The 20,082-nt window shown below is 57.3% G+C and overlaps 2 protein-coding genes across 2 annotated transcripts in view; one reads left to right on the forward strand and one right to left on the reverse strand.

Annotated features, from left to right (window-relative positions):
- Positions 1 to 20,082, forward strand: part of DOCK1 (dedicator of cytokinesis 1) — a 383,329-nt gene that overhangs the window by 166,341 nt on the left and 196,906 nt on the right. The gene's annotated exons all lie outside the window — the stretch shown is intronic.
- Positions 1 to 20,082, reverse strand: part of INSYN2A (inhibitory synaptic factor 2A) — a 28,699-nt gene that overhangs the window by 4,050 nt on the left and 4,567 nt on the right. The window contains exon 2 of the mRNA XM_054581688.1: positions 6,562 to 6,633. Within this exon, the coding sequence (XP_054437663.1) occupies positions 6,562 to 6,633 (72 nt within the window). The remainder of the gene's footprint in view (positions 1 to 6,561; positions 6,634 to 20,082) is intronic.

A 20,082-nucleotide genomic window follows, 5' to 3' on the forward strand; every position in this document is an offset into this window, starting at 1 on the left:
GGCCAGGGGTTTACCCAGCGCCTTGCAGCCTCCGGGGTCGCGGGCCCAGCAGCATCCAGGAGGCAGGAGGCTGCAGGCGGTGCCACCCACGCCCTGCAGTGCAGTCCAGTGTTGGTAACCCTCTGTCAAGGGGACACCTGCTCCTGCTGCACGCTGTTCCCCGGGAGGGCGGGGAGGCCGTCTGGAAAAAGTCCTGACTGTCCAGTTCCGCAGCGTGAGTGTGAAGGGCTGGAGCCCAGCCAGCCTCGCCTGGGTGAGGTGCGCCCCCCTCTTCCGCCTGAGCCAGAACGCGGCTGCAGACTGTGCCGGGCGAGGGCTGCTGGGCCATGGGCAAGACCCTGGGAGCCCCGGCCGCCTGCTCTTCTAGCTTCCCTTTCCCTGCCTGCAGCCCACTTCGCCGCCGCACAGCCGAGCCCCCTGCCAAGCGCTTTGCGAGGAGAGCTCTGCGTGACCCCGCGGCAGCCTACCCGCCTGCCATGGCACCATCCTGGGGATGGGTGATTACAGCGACGTGGTGTGGGTTCGATGTCTTTGGATTGTCTTTTTCTCTTAAAAATGCAAGGTTTACGTGCAGGGATTTTCTTCCAAAATTATTGTCCTGTGCACTTCAAACAAATCTGCCCCGAGTCTCAGGCCGCTCCGTCAGCTGGCACCTGAGCGTCACCGCCTCCGGGAGCCCCTGGCAGGCTCTGTAGTAACACTTCCCGCGCCACTCCCTGAGATTTTGCAGGGGCGTGTCGCTCTGGCTTACTGCAGCGGCTGCACCAGTTGCTGATGCGCCTGTAAATACGTGGGCCCTGCCGCGGCTTCCTTAGCAAGCTGTCGCTGAGTCCTCAAGTTAACTTCAGGGGAATGCATTCAGAACACCCCTTTCTCCCACGCCCTGTGCATAGCAGATGAGAGTTAAAAGGAGGAGAGAAATCTCGGAGCTCGCCGGCCCTGACCCAGGGCGGCGTGGCATGGCGTGGCGGGCGGCGGCACGGTGGCCTCTGTGTTTCATTCCGTGTGTGTGAATCAGAGCGCAGAGTCCACGCGCGCGAACTGGCTGTGATGGGCTCACGCTCCGCCCCGTGGGTAAATCACCTCGCCTTTAGGGCCTCCTGGCGCATGACATGATGCCGGAGGGGCGCCTCCCTCCCACGGCGGGTGCCATGGATCAGCCACACGGTGGGGAGACGCGGCCAAACCCTCAGGTCCTTCGCTGTATGTACTAACAAGAGAGCGCTAAGTGGCGGACAAAGGGCTGACTTCTCACTATCAGCTGATGTGCTAACGAGCCTCACAGGCCCAGGGGCTGTCATCGCAGTGGCCTGGCCTGGGTGCTTCCACTGGAGCTGGTCGCGGAGCTGAGGCGGCCGCGCCCCGGGGCCAGGCTGGGTGGGCACGTGTGTGTGCGCAGGTGCAGTGGCCACTCAGCAGTCAGACCCCTCCACCCTGGCGGCTGTCTCGCGTGCCCCCTCCCCTGCCCCCCTCTGCAGTACCCCCTCCCCTGCCCCCCTCTGCAGTACCCCCTCCCCTGCCCCCCTCTGCAGTACCCCCTCCCCTGCCCCCCTCTGCAGTACCCCCTCCCCTGCCCCCCTCTGCAGTACCCCCTCCCCTGCCCCCCTCTGCAGTACCCCCTCCCCTGCCCCCCTCTGCAGTACCCCAGGGCCCGCGACGCCCCCACACACGGTTTTATCTGGCGTCTCCGCCACCTTGCGTTGTGTGCCCCAGCCGGTTCTGCGAGGAATCGCCGAGGATGATGGGGGACAACGGGGCCCATTAATTCTACGAATTCCTCACTCACCCACATGCTCTCAGGGTGTCTTAATCATCCTCCTTGAAACCCTCCTATCGGGAAGGAGCTTGAAGAGGTTGGGAGCTTCCTGCTTGATAAGGTTGGGATGTGACCCCCGTGAAGTGATTAGTGTGCCCGAGGCCAGCTCTGCGGTGGCCTTGATGCAGCGGAGGCAAGGCGGCTGTGGGCTGTGTCCTTCCGAAGGGAGCAGTCCCCGAGGGTCTTGTAATTAACGGTAGGGATTCTGACACTTCTCAGGGACGCTTTAAATTCTGGTCAAGATCCAATTATCAGAGTCAGCATCATTATTATCTTTTAAATCTTCATTCCCATCTGAATGGGAGGCCAGCGCTTGCCATCGTCATAGAAATGGCAGATTTGAATCCAAGCTACTCTGTTGCGAGATTCGTTCACAAAGTAGCCCCCTCAGTAAAGGGGGCCGTTGGCTGTGTCCGTGGCATGTCTCACCGTTCCTTTCAGAAACCAAGTCTGAACGAGGTGACTCACAGGTAGCCTGTGTCATCAGAGTCATCTGATGAGAGAATTACCAGAGCAGGCTGGTGGCGGGAGGTTCCAGCTGCTTCTGAGCAAAGATCCTATTAGTAACTGAGCCTTAAAAAATTGTTCTGAAATAGTTACAGCGTGCTTTGACAGGAAGCGTGGATGACAACTCAGGAAGGTTGTGCTGAGGAAAACTGAAACTTGTAAGTCTTCCCCTATTACACGTGATATTACACGAGACGGCTGTGCACCAGACCTTCCCAGCTGGTCTGGATCACAGGCAGGGGGGTGTCGTCTGGGGGGAAAATGTACCCGTGTCAGCCACCTCAAAATTCCCAGCCGCGGAAAACGGCGCTCTTGAGGCTCGAGGTTCCGTGGACAAGTCAGCAGGCCAGTCCCTTGGCGGCCCGAGAGCAGTTGTTCGTCTCTCCGTAAATCGATTTGCCGACATGGGGGTGGGTGCTATGTGGATGAGAAACGACTTGCGTCTGTCCACACTTCAGCTCCTGGAGACGGTCTGTGGACGCTCGCAGATCTGTTCCTTTCACGACCGTGAGTCCCAGGCTCCGGAGGGACAGAGCCGGAGGGACCTGCCTGATCGGTAAAGGACCCTGGGTGCCATCCCGCAGGCCTTGGGGAGTTGATGGACACTCCGCCAGAGGTGGGCAGGGGTGGGGGAGAGGGGTCAGCCCCGCTCCCGGGTGCCAGTGTCTGCACCGCAGCCTCAGGCAGGCTGAGGTCTCCGGCCTGCAGGTTGTGGTACGGGCAGCCCTTTTCCCTGAAATTGCCTCAAGACCTTTCGTCTTTTGGATGTTTTCTCCAAGTCCTGCACATTTCCAAGACAGACTGATATTTTACAGGGAAATAATGCGCCACCACTCATGCGAAGGCGCACATTTCTTACAGGGCTGCGTGGGTCACGCCGCGGGCCGCCGGCGCTTGAACGTGGTGCCCTTTGCCTCTTCCTGGGCCAAGTGCTTCTGGAAGGCACGGCAGGTTGCTGTGCTGCTCGGAAAGGGTGGTTGGGTTTCCAGTGAAAAGCAGTGAGTAGATTCGAGGCAGGCCGGTCCAGCGCATTGATCTCCGGCTCTCGGCCGTGGGCAGACGGGGCTGACAGATTGGAACGCGGGGCTGCGGCGGCTGCGGCGGCTGCGGCGGCCGCGGCGGCCTCGTGTGTGCCCCCAGTCTCTGGGACAGCCACGGCCCTCTGGCACTTTACATTTCGTTATTTCAAAACTCCTTTAACTGATTTCAATCCCAAGGTGTTCCAGGTGGGGAAGACTAAGCAGAGAAGGGAGCAGAGACTCCAGGGGACACTCTGAGGCCCCGGGAGCCTGAGGGCCGGAGCCCAAGCCCGAGCCCGTGTCGGTGTCCACAGCGGGGCCTTGACCTTGCGCCGCACGCACCCTTTCTTGCGGGACCCTCCCTCTCTGGAGTTGTGTGCAGGGGTTGAAGGAGAACTTGCTTGCGAGCTTCCTGGATGAGAAATGGGCTCTGATCAAAAAGCCTTTGAAAGTGGGGCGCTTTCTGGCTCCCTTGGGTCTGTCGATCTGAGATGTGGCTCCCACGGGCACTGCCACCACGTCACCCGGACAAGTGTCTTCTCCTGGTCCCTCTGCCTGGTGAACCTTGCTCACCTCCGGCTGCCCCTGGGTGCCGGCCACCTGCTGGTCTTGTGAAAAGCGGCCTGTGGCCGGTGTGAGGGACTCACGCAGAAGGTTGGTCAGGCCAATTCTACGCAGTAGCCACTGACGACGAGTTCCTGTCCTTCCTGCGCTTGTTAAATCACTTTCAATATCACTTTTAGTGTGAGTTGCTTCTGGATTTAGAACCAAATTTATTTAAATTGCTTCGACTGCCTGGGCGAGCATCCTGACAAACGCCTTTTCCGGTCGCCCGCAGGACATTCAGCGGTGTGCGCCCATCGAGCACGCTCGGAACCCGCCCCGGGACCCTTGGGTGTCCCCCGCGCGGCTGCGCTCGGAGCCGGGGCCAGGGCCAGCCTCGGACACCGCCCCCCCCGCGGCCCCCGCCGCCGTCACAAAGCCGGGCCGGGGGTCAGACACCGGGCGACTTTCGCTCGTCCCCGGGGTCCTCGCAGCTGGATGTCGGCTATCACGTGTCAGGAGAACCCCCTCTCTCGGGTGCCAGGTCCCCGCCCACGAGAGGACGGCAGGGGAACCGTCCCACGCGCCAGGCTCCTCCGGTCCACTGCTCTCTCTGAAGAGAGAATTCGGAATTGGTTGTTGTAAAGCTTTGTTCTTGTTTTGTTTTGTTTTGTTTTTATGACTTATTTTTAAAGTAGCAGCTTATTTTTTCTTGTTATTGCTTCATTAGCTTTTGGCCCCCTGACGCCTGCCCCCTTGCAGTCCCCGCCCTGTTGTCCGTGTCCCTGAGCCCTTTTTCCTTTTGGCTCGATCCCGCCCCCCCGCCCCCCGCCCCCCCACAATAGCCGTCGTCCTGCTCTGTCCAGGAGTCTGTCCCCATTTTCCTTGTCGGTTCAGTCTGTTCATGGGATTCCACCTCCGAGTGGTATCACGTGGTGTTTGTCGTTCTCTGACGGGCTTATTTCACTTGGCATAATGTTCTCCAGGTCCATCCGTGCTGTCGCGAAGGTTAATTTTTTTCTTTTTTACAGCCGGGTAGCATTCCACCGTGTAAATGTCCCATAGTTGTTTTATCCACTCATCTACTGATGGGCCCTTGACTGCTTCCTTCTCTTGGCGATTATAAATAACGCCTCAATGAACACAGGGGTGCTTATGTTCTTTCAAATTATTGTTTTAGGTTCCTTCGGAGAAATTACCGGAAGTAGGATCGCTGGGTCCAAAGGCAGCACCCTGTCCCTTCAGGGATCGTTTGTCATTTGTTCTTGGTCCCGGACATACAAACCTTGCCCGGGTGCGGGCTTTGCTCCACCTCTTTGTGAAGAGGGAGAACCAAACTGGCGGGGGCGCGGCTGGGAGCCCCAAGCCGTGTGCCTGGGACTCTCCCTAGCCCGTCCCCGGGGACGACCCCAGCCAGGCGGCGTCCTCACCGCCGCGCTGTGGACACTGTGGCCGCGTGACATGAGCAGATGTGAGCAGCATCCCTGGCCTCTCCCAGGTGCCAGAAGCACCTCCCCTTGTGGGACAGGCGAAAACATCTCCCTGCAGACCTTGCCTGATGTCCCCTGGGAGGCAGAGTCTCCCTCTGTCGACAACGTCCGCTGTCAGGAATGGGCCCGAGTGACTTCGGGGCTCCTGTCCTGTGCTTCCTTCTCCCGGCTTCCAGGCAGGTCACCGGGCGCCAGCGCTGCGCTGCAAGTGCCGGGGCCTCTCCGGGATGTTCTGCCTCCGTTGGGGACGTGGGCTGGCTCTGGGGTTCGGGGTGTCACTGCTGGGATTGACATTTACACCCTGTCTCTCCCTTTTTGATGAGAAAGTGGTAACTTTGGAGAGCTTTTTAGAAGGCGTATTTGTGGGCAAATGGGAGTTTACATGTTTCTAGGTATGTAACTATCCCTACCTAAAATTCTTGATAATTTGAAGTGTTCTTGATAATTTGATAAATTGACAAAAATTGTTCTCCGGGCCTCCTTTTTAGAAATGAACTCGATCATAACATGGCTCTCATTGGTTTTGAAAATTACATTTCCAGAAACAAACAAAAAATAGGCCATAACCTCTGAAGGCCACGGCCTTCCAGGGAGCCTTGAAACCCTGCATTTATGCCGAGAACCGACCCCAGCTTTTGTCTGTTGAATGTTTCTGCTGTATCTTGTTGTCGTGAGGAATCTTAACGAGTTTTGCATTGAAGGACCCGAAGACCAGCAGTCAGGGCTCCAGACAGGGGACTCCGCCCCAGAGGACACGCGCGCCGGGGTCCTCGTGAGCTCCCCGGAAATGCGCTGCCCTGTGGGGGAGCGCTCTGGGTCTTCTGTGCTGTTCCCCACCCACCCGGGGGGGTCTCCGCCACCTGGAGGGCTCACAGCCCCTGAGCTTTGCCACCACGCACAGCACCATGCTGCCGGCTCTCGGTTCCGGGGGGCAGGCCGTCCGGCTCCCCCCACCTTCGGAACCGGTAGGACACGGGGGCAAGAAGGACGAGTCCACGCGTGCCCCGTCCCGCCAGCCCACACCGGGGGCTGAGCACTTAGGGGGAGCTTAGCGTGAGGGCCAGGGGGTGCCCTTTGCTTCCTGTCTGACACAGCCACCCCGCCTGGCCCCAGATGACCTGGCCTGCGAGGCACACATCGTTGGTCACTCATACTGAAAAAGCAGGGAGAGGAGACGTCAGCGTACCTGTAGATAATACATGCGCTGTTCCTGCACGTGTCGCAGTTAGCTGTGTCCTGCCCGGTCCGATACGAAAGCCTACAAGGTAAGAACAGGAGAGTGTTACACGCGGGGCAGACCCCCACGTCCTCGCGTCCCCGGGGCCAGCACGCGTCACGGGGGTGGGACCGGGTGGTGGTCATACGCCCTGTGCAACAGCTCCTGCTGAGACAGTATTTAAATTAAATTTGGAGCGTGAACATAAGCTCCAGGATGAAGTAAATAATCTGGATTTGTTACAAGCAGGGGGAATTCGGGATGTTTCCGGGTAGCTTTATATTTATGGTGTTTTCCAGAAGCTTTGAGGGAGAACCACTCCCGCTATGCCAGTTTGGGCGCCATTTTTGCCCTGCAGCCCCCTGGCCTGGAATAAGGGGCCCGCACACTGCCCCCCTCGGGCCGAGTGGCCTGCTGTTGCCCACCAAGCTGCGAATGGTTGGAAAACATCAAAAGAATAGTAATATTTGGAACACATGAAAATTAAGGAACATCAGGTTTCAGTGTCCATATAGAAAGTTTTCAGATAATAAAAATTACTTGAAATTTTTCTCCAAGCACCTGCGCACTATCCTTGGTGTGCAACCCACGGACTGTTCTCTCTGGCGCCACAGGGGGAGGCTGCGCCGAGCCCTGGGGCCGCTGTCCGGGCCGTGCTGTGTCCAGGTGGCGCGCTCGGCTCTGTGCTCTGAGGGGGCCTTCGCTGGGGGCAGGGGAAGCTACCCTCCTCTTGTTTAAAAAAAAAAACATAAAACAAAAACTCACGGCATCTCATTTGGAGTATACTGTGGAAGGCGGTGTCACCTTAAAGGCTTGGTGACCAGGGTTTCCTTGGCCAGGCCTGACTCTCAGCACGGTTGCCCCAAGAAGCTAGTACGGGGGTGCGTTTGCAGGCTTCCTCCTGACCACAGAGGCCGGCCTTTCCTCTCTGGCATTTTTTAACAGGGTGGTATGTTCCTTTATGAATGTTGTTCTGTACCCAGGGGCAGGCATGATGACCAGAACTGGTTACATGTGTGGCAGAAGCGGCTTATCCACACGTGAGGGACGGTTTCCCATTTATGGAGCCACTCAGTGTGGTGACCGTGGGCACAGACGGCTCCCTGTCAACACGGACCCTCCGTGCTGCCTCGCCCTGGTGCAGCGTGGGTTCTGGGTCGAAAGTAACCTTTGTGGCCCTCATTATCGTCTGTGTTACGTAAACATCGCTCCCTGCCTGGCTGCCTCCGTGAGCTCTGTGGACTGGGCTCCCCGTTCGAGCTCTGCGCCTCCGTTTATGAATCAAGTGGCCACGTTCTGCCGCGGGCTCCCAGCCATTGCCTGTGACCCATTCCAGCTGAGCCCGCGTCGGAGTCACGGGTGGTGGCATTTGTGCTGACCTTCCTCCACCACCACTTGCCTGTGGGGGCACCTCTGGGACCCGCCCTTGGCCTCTTCCTCTCCCCTTGACTTTGTCGGGGAGGAGCCTGTGGGCCACGCCTCCCCTTCACAACAAGCCCCAGGGGCCCATTTCTCCTGCCCCGCCTCCCGGGCTTCCGGTTCCAGTTCCTGGCGCTGATACCTGCGTTCCTCCTGTCCTGTCACGGGCCTTCCCCACCCTCCCGTGTCTCCTGCGGTGTCTCTCTGGGGCCTTTCCCCGCCCCCACACTCTGCCAGCGCTGGGTCCGAGCCCGTTTCTGACCAAGGTCATTTTGTACAGCAAGATGAACACAGTCCTCGGGCCCTTGTCCTAGCAATGACACGTGTGATGTGAAGTGTCACACCGCTAGGCCCACCTGCTGGGGCAGGGGACACGTACCATTGCGTGCGAGACAGCACCAAACCTTAGGCTTTTAAAAGAAAACAGGCAAAATCGAGGGAGAGGTCCCTTCTTAGCCCTCCTTAACCCTCCTCTGAGGGCACAGAGAACCGCCCCCTATCCTAGATCCTGGGACAGGTGTTGCTCAAGCCTTACCCATACCAGCACCCCTTCCTTGACCTGTATCATGGGGTCCCCAAGTGTCCCCCGGACGTTAGAGCCTTCAGGTCTCTGCTGATTGTGCCGCCCTCATTCTGCAGAGGCGGGCCCAGCGACACCCCGTCCTGGGCCTCCTGCCCTGAGACCTCCAGCCTCTGCTGCTCCTCGGCGCCCTCGCGCCCGGGGCCTGGTGTTCCGCTCTCGTGTGATGGCAGCTCGCGACGGCCGACCCCACAGAGACCAGCCCAGGCCCCGGGCGCCTGACATGCACGGGAGGACCCTTTTCTAGGACCCGGGGGTCTTCGGTTCGAGCCTGCTTTTCTAAAGACTCTCTTCTCTCCTTGTAAAAAGCACATCATTAGCGAGTACTCACTAGGCGTCAGGCATTATCCTGGCTGCCGAGGGGACATTTCTGAACAGAACCAAGCCCTCGTCCTCACAGAGCTTGCACAGCGGGGTGGGAGGCGCAAACTGGCAGCGCGGCAACGCGCGTGGGTGGTGGGACCCGTGGGCGGTTTGCGTCTGATCGCGCCGCGTGTCCGGGAGGGGTTGCGAGGACAGGTCGTTTGAAACAAGACCTGAGTGATAGCAAAGAAGCAGTGAGTCACCCAACCACCTAGGGACAGGTGCCACAAGCTGAGGAGCCCCCGTGTTGGGGGACAGGAGGAAGCGCCCGCGTGGCTTGAACAGACGGAGGGGAGGCGAGGTGAATCAGGAAGCCCCAGGGACGTCGTTTAAGATATAACAGCAAATCACTCAAGGGTTACAGATGCCTGACAGAGCGGCGAGGCAGGCCCGCCCTCCCCCTGGCCCAGGTGAGCGCCATCCGCCGGCGCCCTGCCTCCGCTGCTTTCTGCTTCCTGTGCTTACAGCCCCTCCTCTCTCGGCCTGGAGATGCCGCGGGGTTTGGCCGACGTCTGTTGAGAAAGGAGCGAACAAGCCTCTCTCTCTGCTTCATAGGGAGACACATCTGTGGTCGCTCTCTCATGAGCTAATTGAAAAGACAAGCGGGAGGGGGGCCCCATTTCCACAGGGTCTGAGCAGAGTTTCAGGATCGCGTTGCCACGAGCTCTTCGTGGGGGGACCCTTCAGCGCGGTTCTCAGGTTTTGTTTGGACCTGTCTTTTGTTTAAAGGATTTGGATGTTTGGAGTCCGTAGACAGAGGTCAACTGGAGATTGATTTGGGGGTAAGACGGAGCGTGTGTCCCGGTGTCCCGTGGTTTCAGTCACATGCTCTCTCCGCAGCTCATGTCAATCAGGGTGTGCCTGCTGCACTTCTGTTTCGCACGAGGATGCGCTCATCCATCTGATTGCCCTTGGAGCGTCCAGGCTGTAGGGTTTGGCTCTGCGGATGATTTTATGGTCACATTAATAATTGTGTTGCAGCATCGGAATGGATGTGTTTTCCAAATATAGACGAAGCAGATACGTTGTTTCCATACAACAGGGAACACAAAGTGCTGTTATGGATGGCTTCTGTTTTTTGTTTTTTTTCCCTCACTTGGAAGCAAGTCAGAAAAACCAATACTTGAAATGATTATCTTTCTAGATCACCGTGGTCACCAGGAAGGGTGAAACCTTCAGAGCAGACGCTTCTCCGGGGCAGCAGGGCTGGGAGCTCTGTGGTGGGAAGACGGAGGAGAGAGCCCGGAGCCTCGGTGGGACCGCTGCAGTGGAAGGGAGTCTTGATCAAAGATCCTGCGTTCTCAGTCTTGCAAATTAATCGCTCCATTGGCAAATCTCTCTTCCCTCCTGACTTGAGGAGCTTATTATCTTACATAGGTGTATAGTCTAGTGCCTGGCACACGGTGGGTGTTCGGGTAATGCTAATTTGACCAAATAATATATAGTCATTGTGTTTTCATATTGAAGTTTGGTAAGAGACAAATCTAATGGAAAAAAAATTCCAATTGAGTGCAAAAAGCAAATGAAAAGCCTGAGCTGTGAGAAGCTCTGGTGCTCCCTTTTTCCTCCTGCGGACCCCCTTTGGACCCAGGGGCAGGCACGCGCTCTGTAACTGGGGATTTTGAGGGCAGATCCTCTGCGGCACTCACCCTTTGTTGTGCCGTACAGTTAGTTGCTGTTCGTCAGTACTTCCGGGTCTTAGCCGGCGCTGTGGCTTGAAATAGAACAGTCAGCACCAAGGACAGCGCCGAGAGTCCAGGAGACTCTTTCCAGTGCTGCTTTTGTTTCTTTCCTTGACTCTCCCGTCCCCCACCCCACCCCTCCAGAACACAGTTCCAACCCGAGGACCATCTCCTCACTTGACGCCCTTTGGACCCTCCATGGCCTCGAGAGGCGTCACTGACAGGAAGGGAGGCGGGGCTGAGCTAGGGAACGAGGAGACGGGGCTGTGTTGTATATACTACCTGCAGATGGGCTGGCTGTTGCAGACTTTGTGGAAGTGGGAGGTTTTGCAGAAGCTAATTTTACAATATGGTTTTAGTGGCCTCCGGTGTTACAGTCATTTCCACTTCGGCTTCGTAGAGAGGCAGGTTTCTTTGCAAGATCTTGATCCGCTTCAGAGAAGGTATGACAGGGGCCGTTTGTGGAAGACGGTGTGGAGCGCCAGCCAGGGCCGCCCCCTCGAAGGAAACCTCAGGGCCCCTCCCGCCGTGGCCCGGATTTCTCCAGTTCGGCTCTGCATGCAGCCCGCTGGCGCCCATAGCTCCAGCTCCGGAGCCGTCGTTACCAAAGACTCCCGAACATAAAAACCCATGTTTGCATATTTATTAAAAACCCACAGCGCCGGGGTTGGCGCTGGGTGTGCAAGTCCTCAGTGCAGACCCACAGCTAAGGATGCGACCCGGAGTGGAATTTAACGACCGAAAAAAATGACAGCAGCGACGGGGAGGCGCACGGCCGAGCCGGCGTAGCAGTGTCTGTGACAAAGCCACGGGAGTGACAGAGGAAAGGGGCCCGCAGCCAGCTCTGGCCTGGGCGTTGCCACCGCCGTGCCCTGGAGCGAGCGCGGGGCTGGAGGGCCAGGCAGGAGCCACAGCCCGTGTCTGCCTCTCCCAACTGCGCTGCCGTAGGGGAATCTGCGGTGGCCAGGCCCCAGGAGGCGGGAGGGGGACGGAGCAGTGCCAGAGAAAGGCCACCCAGACCTTTGTTCCCGGCCACGGTCACAGCCAAGCTGCCTGCCCGGGTCTCCGAGAACTTGAAGATAGGGCCTGAGCGGCAGAACAGATGATCCTGAGGCCAAAAATATCTGATGGTTTTGAAAGGTCAGGAAGGAAAACATATACACATCTGTCTCTTCGCGCGCCTGTTGTCAGAAGCCGAGCCCAGCAAAGTTACTGGCACCTCAGAGAAGGCTGGTCGGCAGGAGGGCGTGAATTGTGTGGTATCTAACGGTAGTGAGTGCTGCGGGGTTATCGGGTCGACTTGGACGCCCTGTCTAGGGCCCCAGCCGCACAGCACTGTTTTCTCCATACGGTCTTAGACTCCGAGCTGAACGTCCCTGTCTCGCCTCCCTGGGAAGTTTGACTTTAGATTTCAGAAGAGCATTCTCCTCTCAAGGAGCACTGCACGTGTCTTGGCACGCAGCCTGCCGCGGCCACCCTTCACTGCGGCTCTGGGCAGGGACGCGGGGCCCCGGGCCTGGGGCTCCTTTTCCCATCTTTTAAAGGACACAGTGACTTTCGGCAGATTCCGAGTTCCCAGCACATGAGCCGACGACATTGGGGGTGACGCTGAGGTCAAGGCGTGCTCCGTTCACGGTGGCCCTCCAAGCATGGACCGCAGGGCACGTTGCCACGGTCACTCTGGGTCAGTTCAAGGGCACGCCGTAGGCCCTTGGCCGGGGCAGCGGCAGCCACCCGGGAGGCACGGGACGCGCTCTGCTCTCCGTGCGCAGCGACGCGCTTGTTCACTTTACGCCCCCAGTGCCGGTCTCCCTGTTCTCCCGGCGTCCGCGCCAGCCGCCGGAGGCTGTTTTTCCCATGGGCAGCCTGGCCCAGGTTAGCGTTCTAGCTGCCCCCGCCCTGCGCCCTCCCAGTGACTGAGCCATCATTTGTTTCAGCATCTGAAAGGACTTTTTCACTCAATAGTCTCAGAGTGACATTCATTAGGGGCATAAAGTAATACCACTACTATTGTTGGGAGAAGTTACAGTTCAAAAAGTGGACCAAGTCAGCAGTTGGCCATGACCCCCTCCTATGGGTTAAGCCCCCTCCCCCATCCACTACCCCTCCCCGCCAAGACTGTAGTTCTGGCTTGTTCCCGAGTCTGTGTTCTCACTAGGAATTGGCCCCCAGGTGCCCTGGAAATGTAGTTCCTTCATTATCAGCTTTTCAGTAGCTGAAGTGAAATTAGACTTTCCCCAGATACCCATGAGAATGAATCTATTTATCTGTTGTTATATGTCATTAAATGACAGGATTTGGGGAACATCCCAGCCAACATCATGACATCAATTTTCCTAACCAAATCCAAGGTCACCAATGTGTCAACAGGAGGCGGGACTGGCTTTCGCTGGCCAGCGGGGGCCCTATTCCCCATCTCCCCATCTGGCAGGAGGCGTCTTTCAGCCAGGGGCCGACTTGCTGCGTTAGCCCGAGCAGTTCATTAGTGGCCCGGGTCCCCACGCAGATGAAGCGGTTTGTTTTAGCTAAGCTTGGGTTTTGGGAGATCAATGTGACAAAGAGTGCCCCCCCCCATGTGGCACCCCGCCTTCCCCGCCTTCCCCGCCTTCCCCGCCTTCCCCGCCTCCGGGGCATCGAAGGCGGCTGACGGGTTTTGAAGCTTCATCAGTGTCCTAAGAAGCGCCCTCCGCAGCGGCCCTGAGCCCCTCCTCAGGCGCCCTTTGGCCCCCCGCAGTAACGTTCCCCAACCAGAACTCCGTCGTTCGGCCTTGGCACGGCGGGCTTTGGTCTGGCCTTTGTTTGGCTGGCCGACGTATGGTGTGCCCGTCATGGGAGAGGTGCCAGTCAAGGTTTGGGGACGCCTGGGACGAGGAAGGGAGGGAGCGCACGAAAAATAAAAGCGGCGGGAACGGCGCCCTGGGAGGGCTGGCGTGACTTCTTCCAGTGGGACGGAGCGGCTCTTGACGAAAACCTGGCGCAAGGGTCACTTCCACGGTTTTTGTGCAATGCTACCTTGAACGTGGCAGTGCCGTACCTGCATGCGAGTTGCTTTGTAATAATTGCTGAATCGTCTGGGTCTAGAGCATTTTAACCAGCCACCATTTATGACACAGCTCTGGCTTCTCTTTGGCGCCCCTTTGGCCTGCAGGTGGCGGACCCGAGGGGACAGCCCGCCCCACGCTCTGCGGCTCTCCTGCGCTTGTCTAGGACTTCTGTTCGGAGGAGAGGCTCTCACTGAGATTGAAATACCTCAAAGACACCTTCGTTTCCCCAGACGCTGATGTGAGCCCTCCTGAGTCTGGCGGTGTTGGTCCCAAGTGTCCCTTGTATAGTCGTTCACGAGGTGACCCTGTTAAGGAAGATCCATTTGTGGAGACCTGGGTTAGAGAGGTGTCCTTCTATGAACACAACGGTGAGATTTTACAGCTCGCTCCGAGTCTCGGTAGAGCTGGAAAAAATGTGCGGGCCGACCTGGGCACCCCGGCGCCATGTTCCATTTTGGCTGATTGGAAAGCGTGCCGGGGTCCAAACCAATGACTTAGAAATGATGTTGCAAAGGAAACTCATTCATAGGCTAAAGTGGGTCTGTCTGCCCATTTGTGCGGGCACAACGGGCTGGTCAGTTCTGTGGGTTCCCGGCGGGGTCGGGTGAGAACCCCTACTTCAGTTTTTCCGCGGGACAGTCAAGTTCTCAAAGCCGGGCACGCGCTATTCTCCCAGAACCGGGACTTGAGATGCTGACCCTTGAAGACCTCGCCTGACATGCAAACCCCATGGGATCTCATTACGCCCATGAGGATAATTGTCAGTGAGTGCTCCTGCTTGTTCCTGCGTCATGTTCTGATTATAGACCTTACAAAGGACTTTGCTCTAAATTAGCCAACATCACTGACCGGCCTTCCCCGTGCCGGCGGGGGCACGGCCATTGGTGCTTCCTGCACGTCAGCTCCGCGCGTGGCTTTTTGCTGGGCAGCAGCCGTCGGATGACCCATAGACGGGCATGTGTTTCCAAGAAGCAGCCGTTGCTTCTGTGTCCGGGAAGCAGACTTGTGCGCTTTTGCAAAGCCGTGCCCTTTCCATGGGACGGTTTCTCAGCTCGTTCAAACCAGCGTCCTTGGTGCTGGCCCAGCGCGGGTCCCCTCACTGGCAGCTCAGCACGTGCCCTGTTGGTGGCTGCCTCACCGGCCACTCTGCTGTGGATATTGAGAAGTGATGGGGTGTCTTTGTCTCTTCTGACTCAGAGCATGTTGGCGGCCGTGACCATGCCTTCAGCCACCTTCCCAGGCTTGGCATTGAGTCCAGGCTCGTGGTGTGCGTCCCGAATACCCGTTTCTTTCATGACTCATACAAAGTGAGTGCCCACCTCCCTTCTCTGCGTCCCTTTACAACATGCTTGCCATAGGTCATGCCGTACACTTTGGTGAGTGGTTTGCTCTTAGCCTGCGTCCCCACTAGAAAGTCAGCACTGTGAGGCTGAGGTTGCTTCTGCTGGTTTATTTCCTGATGAATGTTCCGGGCCTGCAACAGAGCCTGAAGTGTAGCAGGGGCTCAAAGAACACTTTTTGAATGGCAAGCGAGCAAATGAATGAATGAATGAATGAGTGAATGAGGACTCTCCTGGAGTTCCCTGCTGCATTAACTGAACCCATACCCTGTGCTGCTGAAAAGGAAAACGGGCTGGTCAGTTCTGTGGGTTCCCGGCGGGGTCGGGCGAGAACACCTGTCCCAAGGGATTGCCGAGACCAGGCCTCACTCTGCCTCCAAGGCCTCCACACTCCTGGGAAAGGTCCCCTATCGCCTGCTTCCCACGCCCGCTGATTAAAACAAAAGGTCTGGTCTGCCCCAAACCTGCCCCGCCGCTTCCCAGAAGCCCTGCCGGTGAACCCACGTTGCACTGAGAAACATCCTATGACAGTGAATGTGGTGGCTGTCTTTAGACAGTGTTGACAAATGAACTCTTACTGGCCTAGCAGCTCCCCAGATGCGGTGACACTGTAATTTGGGGGCAGCTCTGGCTGTGAGGGAAGCTTTGAGCGCTTGCGTGCATGACAGAGAATGAAAGGGAATCAGTAATGGGGGTTAGTGGTGGAGGCCGGTCGGGAGTGTGAAGATCCTAGCCCTGCGGCCCCGGGGAGACGGAGAGGGCGCGGGCGTCGGCTGACCCCCCTGGCTTCCCCCGCGGCCTCTGCCGCGCCCCCAGCATTGCCCCTCGTTGTCCTGGCCTCTCCCCGGGGCCTGGCTCCGTCTCCCTGCCCGCTGCCCCTCACAGAGCCATGCAGGGTGGAGAAGACAGACTGGATTAGACCCAGGGCGCGCACATCATTCCTGTCAGCGTACGTGCAGGTGCGGACGGAGACAGACACAGAGACGGACCCTGTAATTTGGGCAGGACTGTTTCGCTGGTGTTCTGTAATCATATTTCCATAATGGAAAATCAATAGGTAACAATCGGGGAAGCTAGCAATTATTATTTTGCGCATGGACTGCCTGGTTATAGTGCCTCAGAGGAAAACTTGCATTTTCTTTCCTCCCTTCCTGAAATCAAGGAGAGTGCACGATGCAAAAACGATGACAACAATGACAAACAAGTCACTCGCCCCGGAGGGCACCGAGAGTAGCTATTATTACAAGGAAAACAACTTTTTAGGGCTGAGCTGCGGCTGGGTTGATTAACTTGTTTTTTTCCTGGAGGAGAGATAAAGTTTAAGCTATAATTTATTGACAATTAGTGGAAATAAATTTTGGTGGCACCGGCTACCCACCTAGAATGAAAATAGGAGCGTGAGTGCGCTGTGCGAAGCAGGCTCCCCTCCTGGGTGGCCTTTTTTCTCCAGCTCTTGTTGTCACATGTGGACTAAAAGAGCTTTTAATTTGAAAGTATTAATGTTGTGCCTTCTCTACTGGTTCCCATGGTAAACATCCACAGAAGCTTTTATCTTTGATGGATCATTTTTGTGATAGGCTTTTTAGGGCAGTTAAGAAATTTAAGTCAGAACTTTCTCTTCGGGTAGCTTTTGTGTTTTGTTTCAAAAGCCTGACTTGGCATTTGTTTCTCAAACAAATGTGTTCTGTGCTTCTGTGGCTGACGATGAAAATCTTTCAGTTTGGGTGTCATCACTTGTAAGACTCCTGTGTCTGGTGGTGAGACCTCTCTCTGGGGACATAGCCTATGGCTTTAACCAATGAAATACTGATCGAAAAAGTTTTACTCCGATTTCAGGCAAAATAGGCCCATTTTTAGATCGCTGTTACGGAGGAAAGCAGTTCCTGTGAACGTCCTTTGAAGACGTGCGTGCTTTTCTTTGTTGCGCGGGGAACAGCCGGCCCGCTTGCCTGTCACGTGACTTTGGACTTGCGGAAGGCCGAGCCAGGGGGCGCGTGGTGGGGTGTGGTGAGCATCTCACGTGACGGGCGGCTCGGAGGGCCCTGTGGGGGCGTCCCTGGGAAGGCTGCTCAGGGGCAGATTGTGCCCTTCGCCTTCAGGTCCCTGTGCTGCAAGATCAACGGCCTTGATTCTTCTGAATCGCCTCGCAGAGGGGACCCCCCCCCCGCACTGATCACAAACCCTTAAAAACAGGCCGTACTGCTGAGGTCCCTTCCACCGGTGTTCCCTGCTGTCTCGAGCACGGCGGTTTGCTTTCTGTGGAGCAGAAACGTGCCTGGCACGCACCGGGCCTGGGGCGCAGGCACCTCGCGGCCCCTCCTGGCAGAAGGGAGAACCCGGGTTCGCAGTGACGACAAAGTGCCTGCTTTTCAGTCTTGCACAGACGCGGCAGGCTTCCCATTTGGGGGGAAAGAGTGGCAGCCTGGGCCTGAGTGGCCTAGAGGGGAGCCTGTCTTTCCCTTCCTCGCCAGCCTTGTGACCTCGGGGAGCGCTGCCGGGCCCCCCCCCTTGGGTTTCCTGGCGCAGATCATTCCTACCTCGCAGCGTTTTTGTGAGGATTCGCTGAGACAGCGCAGGAGGCGGCATATCGGGGTGCTCAGCCCAGGGGGGCTTCCCAGGCGCTCTGCCCCGGGGCTCCCCCACAGATCCAGGGGGAGCTCCAACACAAACTGTTCTGCATAGCGTAACAGACATTGCCGGGGACTTGAAAACCAGAACTTGGATTTCACCCCCTTTTTTTTTTTTTTTTTTTTTTAGAAAATATGAATTCTGGTCCACAAACCCATAAATGCCATAAACGTTCATGTCATGCCTGGAATTGCGCGTTTTATCTGCAGGTGGGTGCCTGAATTGCCTTGTGGGTTGGTGGTGAGGTTTTTATTTACCTACCAACCTAAAAGGCTGGGGCAGCATTTGAAATCTGTCTTGGTATTCCGCACAGGGAGATTATTTGAAATTACATTCTCAAGTATGTGTGATACCTACATGAAGCCCAAAGCAAGAATTTAGAATGTGTTTTTATATTCTTAGAAATAGATTTGCCTCATTTTTTCATATTAAAAATGGAACGGCTATTATTTTCCAAGAAGTTAAAATGACCGTTCCCGGAGCTCTATAAATCCAAGTGACGGAGAGGGCTCCCCATGGCCCCAGTCCGTAGATGAAGAACGTGGCAGAGAGAATAGGATGCGGGCTTCCCTTTCAACATCATCAAGTGGGACAGCTGGTACTTGGACTTTAGAAATTGAGTATTTCGTCGCAAATATATGAAAGTCGTTCGTTGCAGCAGAAAAAGAAAAAGGAAGGAGAGAGGCCAGCTCCCGCGCGTACGGACGTGCGCGGGGTGAGGGAGGGGGAGGTCTTGAGAGGAGAAGACAGAACAAGCCAGGCGGTCGTGGGGCGCCGTTACTGGGGAACATCTGTGGCAGGGCCGGGCTGCCTCTCTCTCCAATTCTGTGAGTGTTCGAAGGCGGGGTTCTTAGCCACCTCTGCAAATGCATCTTTAGAGCAGAGAAGAGCCTCGTGGGCTCTCCTCCCATTGGGACCATTCTCCTTAGTGTGGGAACACGCAGTCCAGGGAGGCTAAGCCCTTGAGGAAGAGCCACGTCTAACGCCACGTGTCCCGCCTCCGTGCCAGCAGCTCTGTCCAGGACGCCACATAGACTCGCCCTGGGCGTGTCTCTGGAAGCGAGTCCGAAGCTGCTGTCTCTGTCCTGGAACCCTCAGCCCCGCTCCCCCTCGGAAGCAATGCAGCCTGTGTGCTGAGGCCTGAGACCCGCCCTGGGGATGCTCAGCTTGCCCCCCCCCCGTTCCCCACATGTCGGCTCTTGGCAGGCGGCTTCGCGGTCACAGAGTGACTGGGGAGCGGTCCCTCGTCCTGCGTGCGCACACAGCCCTGGGCTGTGGGAGCCTGTCTGCTGAATTTCCTTCACTCTCCCAGGGAGGTCAGTGTCCTTAGCCCTTTCATGGAGGAAGAAGCGGAGGGTCAGAGGGTAAGGACCCGCCCCACGCACAGCTGGGGGGGAGGGGGCAGGACGGAGCTGCCAATGCCGCGCTGAGCCCGGGCCCCTCCGCCCGGGCCCCTCCGCGGCCTTATTCCCCGAGCGGTGAACAGACTTCCTTCACTCGGGCGGTGGCAGATCCCCCTTCACGCCCACGAGCTCGCATATAGCCTCTTGGACTGGTGCCAGGTCTTCTGGGGAGAGCAGGGTGGCGTTAGGGTGTCACCAGGCAACGAGCCCATCACCACAGCGAACGCGCAGGGTGCAGAGCCTTAGAAGTGAAGACCATCTCCCGCCGAAGTGCCACGTCACAGTAGCTGTACATGTCACCATGGGCCTCGGGGTCCCCTGCCCAGCCACATGTCACTGCTTAGGGGCATACGGCAGCTACAAGCATTAGCCAAGGTTTTAAACCCAGTGCCCTGCTTGCCTGGTTTGTAGCCTTTAACGATTACCCTAGCGGCTGGCTTTGGTGGCCTGTGTGACCCTGAGCTTCCTGGGGCGAAACGAGGGTAATTCCGGGAGCTGTGAACCCAGCAGGATAGTTCTGGCACTCACGCTGGCGGAGTGACTGAAAAGCCAGCGATTTTCGTGCATTGCCCAGACATCTCACGGGGAACGGAAAGGCATGACTCTGAAAACCTATCCACGGGCACCGCCTAACGGAACGCACCCTCCCGAAATGCTCCTTGGGCTCTGCCCTTTACTCGGTGCCCACTGCACACCCATTACTGCCAGGCGCTGCGTCGATGTCACCTTTCCGCCTCTCCCGTCCTGGGTGATGGGAGATGAAACTGAAGCTGTCCGAGATTAAGCGGCTTCCCTAAGATCAACGCTGTCCCTGCTGAGGCCTTTCGGATCTCTGCACAAGGAAGCGAGGTTGCTGAAGAAATCTCCTGTGCAAAGTAACTCGGACGCTCCTGAAAGTGGCCGTGGTTGGTGACCCGGAAATCCCTGTGCAGAGGGACAGCTGCTGCAGAGAGCCTGCCTGGCCCCCTTCGTGACGCGCTTAGTCTGCACGGACCCGGTCGGGAGGCTGTGCCGACAAACCCGGGTGTGGAA

This window comes from Pteronotus mesoamericanus, unplaced genomic scaffold (genome assembly GCF_021234165.1).
Source record: "Pteronotus mesoamericanus isolate MK-2021 breed Mesoamerican mustached bat unplaced genomic scaffold, CSHL_Meso_final contig_657, whole genome shotgun sequence".
Taxonomy (NCBI): domain Eukaryota; kingdom Metazoa; phylum Chordata; class Mammalia; order Chiroptera; family Mormoopidae; genus Pteronotus; species Pteronotus mesoamericanus.